The 5,272-nt window shown below is 40.2% G+C and overlaps 1 protein-coding gene across 1 annotated transcript in view; it reads right to left on the bottom strand.

Moving 5' to 3' along the window:
* The window catches only part of LOC105852605 (uncharacterized), a 6,210-nt gene extending 2,120 nt beyond the window's left edge, over positions 1-4,090 (bottom strand). The window contains exons 1-5 of the mRNA XM_012718753.2: positions 3,692-4,090; positions 3,009-3,618; positions 1,954-2,901; positions 1,295-1,850; positions 15-1,081 (exon numbers count right to left, since the gene is read on the bottom strand). Of these exons, the coding sequence (XP_012574207.2) occupies positions 15-1,081; positions 1,295-1,850; positions 1,954-2,901; positions 3,009-3,618; positions 3,692-4,090 (3,580 nt within the window). The remainder of the gene's footprint in view (positions 1-14; positions 1,082-1,294; positions 1,851-1,953; positions 2,902-3,008; positions 3,619-3,691) is intronic.
* Between the last annotated feature and the right edge of the window lie 1,182 nt (positions 4,091-5,272).

Genomic DNA, 5,272 nt, shown 5'->3' on the forward strand with positions numbered 1-5,272 from the left:
TCTCCCAAGAAAACCGCGAACTTCTTTTTCTGTACTCGGGGGAGGCATTTCTGCAATGGCTCGAATCTTATCGGGATCAACCTCTATTCCTCTCTGACTAACTACAAATCCCAATACTTTGCCCGATCTCACCCCAAAAGTGCATTTGGAGGGGTTGAGCTTTAGCTTAAACTTTCTAAGTCTTTTGAAGAGTTTCTTTAGATCAATAATATGTTCTTCTTCTGTTTGTGACTTAGCGATCATGTCGTCTACATAAACTTCGACCTCTTTATGAATCATGTCATGGAATAGGGTTACCATAGCTCTTTGGTAGGTCGCTCCAGCGTTCTTCAGACCAAAAGGCATTACTTTGTAACAAAACGTTCCCCAAGGAGTGGTGAAAGTCGTTTTTTCCATATCTTCAGCTGCCATCTTAATTTGATTATACCCAGAGAAACCATCCATAAAAGAGAAGAGTGAATGGCGAGCCGTATTATCAACCAAAATATCGATGTGAGGTAACGGGAAATCATCTTTAGGACTAGCTTTATCAAGGTCCCTATAATCGACACACATTCGTACTTTGCCATCCTTTTTTGGCACTAGTACAATATTGGCTATCCATTGGGGATAATTTTCCACAGCGAGGAATCCTGAGTCAAATTGTTTTTGTATTTCTTCCCTGATTTTTAATGACATATCAGGCTTCATTCGCCTTAATTTTTGTTTCACCGGAGAAGAATCGGGTTTTAAGGGCAATCTATGCTCCACTATGCTAGTATCCAATCCAGGCATATCCTGATACGACCAGGCAAAAACATCTTTGTATTCATGTAAGAGTTGGATTAGTTTGTGATATACTTCTTTCTTTAAGATGGTGCCAACCTTAATTTCTTTCCTTCTTTCTTCAGTCCCTAGATTAACAATTTCTATCAGTTCCTCAAAGGGCATGATACCCTGAGTTTCCCGTTCTACCGCTCTTAACAAATCTAGAGGGGGTTCATAATCTTCTTCATTATCTTTTTCTGTTTGACTAACAAGATGGTTAAGATTATGCAACGAGATCTTAGTACAGTCGTCTGTGAATGAACTATTCCCAAATCTGCAGGATTCAAGGCTAGGATAAGGAGAAAGAAGGAGAAGAGAAAAAAAAATGAATATACACATATGAAAGTGATAAGAAAGAACAATAAGAAAACAAAATGAGAATGCATTTATTGAAATTCAAAGTATTGGAAAAACAACATTGTATCCATCCTAAATATAATGAAACATCTTAAGGTCTTAGTAACAGTAATAATGCTTTTAGAATTACATTGGAATTGCATTAAATATCATAGGTGACTTGACTACTTTCCAATTCCTGATTTCTGCCCCTACACCACACGGGCGAATCCAATTGGCATCCCCATCAAACATGTCATCTTCAGCTGCCGCAATATGGATTTCACTTGTTGGTCTTGCACTTTGGAAACTCCGTCGGATGTCACAGATGGGAATCCTTTCGATTCTTGGCTCTCGATTTTCAATTCGAGCTAATCTTTTTTCTTTTTTCTCTTTGACCAATCTCCGTTTGTCATCCCTGGTGGGTTTGTAACCTAAACCCCACTTATCTCTATTTTCAGGAAGTTCCACCGGTTCTTTGAGCCCTTCTTCATCCTTCCCCAACCCGTGCCACGGATGGTGTCCTCTACTCAACATGAACTTAGCCACCATAATAGCAGTGTTGGACATATGTGGTTCTATAGGTGTCGTTTCGACATAAGCGGTGTCCACGATTTCTAGTGTTTGGAAGGCAGTTTCTAGAGCGTCTTTTGTTGTCTCAACATAAGGTGTGGTGGACAAATTACTCACCAACAAATCTCCTTCTCCTGATACGATTACCAATTGGTCATTTCATATACTTCAGCTTTTGGTGTAAGGTTGATGGCACTACGCCGGCAGAATGGATCCATGGCCTCCCCAATAAGCAACTATAAGCGGGTACAATATCCATCACGTGAAACGTGATTTCGAATGTGACCGGGCCTATTTGAATTGGGAGATCGATTTCCCCCATTACTTCTCTGCGACTCCCGTCGAAAGCTCTAACAACCATGGGACTTGGTCTCATATATGTACCATCACAAGGTAGTTTTGCTAATGTTGATTTGGATATGACATTCAGTGAGGAGCCATTGTCAATGAGGACTCTTGACATTATATGGTCGAGGCACATTACTGATATGTGTAGTGCTTTATTATGCCCTCTCCCTTCGGTCGGCAACTCATCATCTGTGAAAGTTAGGTGATTGTTGGTTGTGATGTTATTTATGATGCCTCCAAATTTGTCCACGGTGATGTCGTGAGTGACATGAGCCTCATTTAGTATTTTCATCAATAGCTTCCGGTGGGACTCAGAATTCATCAATAGGGATAACAATGAAATCCTTGTAGGAGTATGGTTGAGTTGGTCGACTATTTTGTATTCACTCTGTTTGATGATTTTGAGAAATTCCTGAGCTTCTTCATTAGAAACCTCATTTTCCACTTTCTCATTTTCGACTTTCTTTTCTTCTTTATCTGTGTATGCCTTCTCAAACACCACTCTCATTTCTCTTTGTGATTTTCCTGGGGAGCATATCCGATCATTTCTAGTCATTCCTATTCCTGAAACGTTTGTGACAGCGGTGGTTTTAGAGCTAGAAACATCTTTGTCCTTCTGTTTAGCTAGATGTACCTCTACATTATAGTTCCAAGGTACGGCTTTGTTGTCTTTATATGAAAAAGGGCTTGGTATCTGAACTATTAAGGTCCTAAAATCACCGGGGGAATTCATACTTTCCTCCTTAGTGAAATGAATGACCAATGGCTTTGGGATGGTTATGCCAAGTTTTTCTTTTGATTGGGTTGCAATCATACCGTCATCCTTTTCCCAACGACCTATTTGAATGGTGCCCATGTTTATCACATGTTTATCAATTTTTGAACTTCTTTTTTGAACTCGTTGCATTCTTCTATGGAATGATCTTCATTGAGGTGGAAATTGCATCTTGCTTTCACAACGGCATTTCCTTGGATTAACCCAAATTTACATAACTCAGAGAAAATCAGTCCCATCGGGGCCTTAATTTTCTCGACCTCCTTTATTACTTGGTGATTTTCTTCGATTGCATTCACTATTGGCCCACCATGGACTGGTAGAGGATTATTCTTCACGCTAGGCTCGTTTTCTTTAAAATTCAACCATCCAGCCTTAAGCAAATCGTGCACCTTAAATTTTAAAGCTAAGCAGTTTTCAGTAGAGTGTCCTACAGCCCCAGAGTGGTAATCACACACGGCATTCGAGTCATATCCTTTTGGGTAGGGTGGTTCTATAATTTTCCCGGGACATAGTGCTACCATAGAATTGCTAACCAGATGCGGTAATAACTCTGCATAGGTCATAGGGATTGGGTCGAAATGTACGAACTTCCTCCCACGATAGTTTTTCCCGTGACTTTCATATGAATCTTGATTCTCTTGTAAGTGTTGATTTAGAGTACCTGAGATTTGTGAAGTTGCAGCAGTGTAAGGGCGACGCACGAAAGAAGGATTAGCTGGGTTTGACGCCACAAAATGGCTTTCTTCCTCCTTTTTCTTATTCGCACCTGCGGACAACTTTTTTGTGTTATTTAATCCGGTATAGCCAGAAGCAGAGCGGTCGAGATTCATGGTGTATGTTTAACATCACCGGCTTAGCTTCGGTAGATTTTCCTTGCGATGAAGAGCCAGGAAAGCCCGAAGTAAGTGGTGAAGGTTGCACTTGAGGGAACTCGCCAGTACCATGTTGTGGATTTGTAGCCACGACCAGTGTATTGTTGTTGGGGAGACGAGTGTCTATGGGTGGGGTATAACTTGGAGGAAGACCATAAGGTGGAACTTGTTGTGTCTTCCCTTCTTGATAATTGGTGAAAAGGTGTGGAACGACGCCCGTTGGGTGAACAAGAGTGTTTTGGGGCACCTCCTCATCTACCAAAGGATTCCCATCATTTCTATTTCCGAGTGCTTGTAACATCTCCAAGATCTTGGTCATTTGCCCCTTGAGCTGGTTCACATCTTCTCTTATTTCTGTTTGCTCTAGCTCATCCATGATTTTTGACTGGGATCGTGTCCGATAACGGTGTCGTAACACCAAATTTTTTGTTTGTTGTGTTATTTTTTCTGTGAAAGAATATGGCATGAGTATGCAATGTGATGTATGAAAATGTAATTGTGCATGAATGTTAAAGACATATTTATTGCTTGTTTGTGAATATCTTAACCAATAAAGAGAGGGCCATGGGATCAAAAGTGGGGCCAAATTTAATTTATTGAGAAAAAGTAAGATACAAGTTTTGCCACAAAACGAAAGTAGAAATCTAAACATGAAATTTGAAAATTTAATGAGCCATCAATTTTTTCATTTGCTCGATTAAACTTTTACAATGTTCAATAAAAATGGAGATCTCTTGAGGGGTAGAGAGAGGATTAGCCATCCCGTCAGCAGCTCTTAATAATGGTGGAATTTCTCCGATAGCAGAGTTGGTCAAATAAACTAGTTTGGAGAAACGATCCATCCAAAACATTCCTTCTTGAACAAGTCTCTCGATAGTGTCTTTTTGTGTATACATCTCGTCTTCTTTTCTTGCAAGTTCAACTCGGTATGCTTCGATGATCTCTTCTTGGCATTGCCTTTCTATCATGATCTTGTTTTCACATTCCGCTCTTACCTTCTCTATTTGTTGCTTCAGATTTGCTTCTTGCCGACGGATGATTTCATGCTTTTCCCCAGATTTCTTTAGCAACTCTTTAAGCCTAAGACCTTCAATCACTGCATCATCCCTTTCTTGACGTCTGAGTCTTAACTCTTCATTCGCACCCCGCAAACAGATTCGAGTTCTCTCCTTGCTTTCTTCTTCCTCTCTTGCTCTTTTTTGTACTTTCTCAAGGATAAGGGATTGTTGGGTATTCTTATACTCCATATCTCTATAAGCCTGGTGAGCCATCTCCAATTCTTTTTGTAATTTTTCAATTTCTTGTCCTTTGAGAGCTAAGTCGGCCTCTAAATCTTCAGTGCTAAAAAAAGATTCTGTTGTTACTACCTCGGGAGTAATGATGGTGCTGTGAAAAGGCAACTTGACCTCTAATGCCCTCTTTTTCACCCAATTATGATATTCCTCTCCTATACCACAACTTCTAGGCCCTAATTCTTGTCCTCTTCTAACAACATCTTCCCAAGACTTACGTATTCTTCTCAACAAGCTAGCATCATAACCATCTCGTCCATGAATAA

Source organism: Cicer arietinum, chromosome 7, assembly GCF_000331145.2.
Source record: "Cicer arietinum cultivar CDC Frontier isolate Library 1 chromosome 7, Cicar.CDCFrontier_v2.0, whole genome shotgun sequence".
NCBI lineage: Eukaryota > Viridiplantae > Streptophyta > Magnoliopsida > Fabales > Fabaceae > Cicer > Cicer arietinum.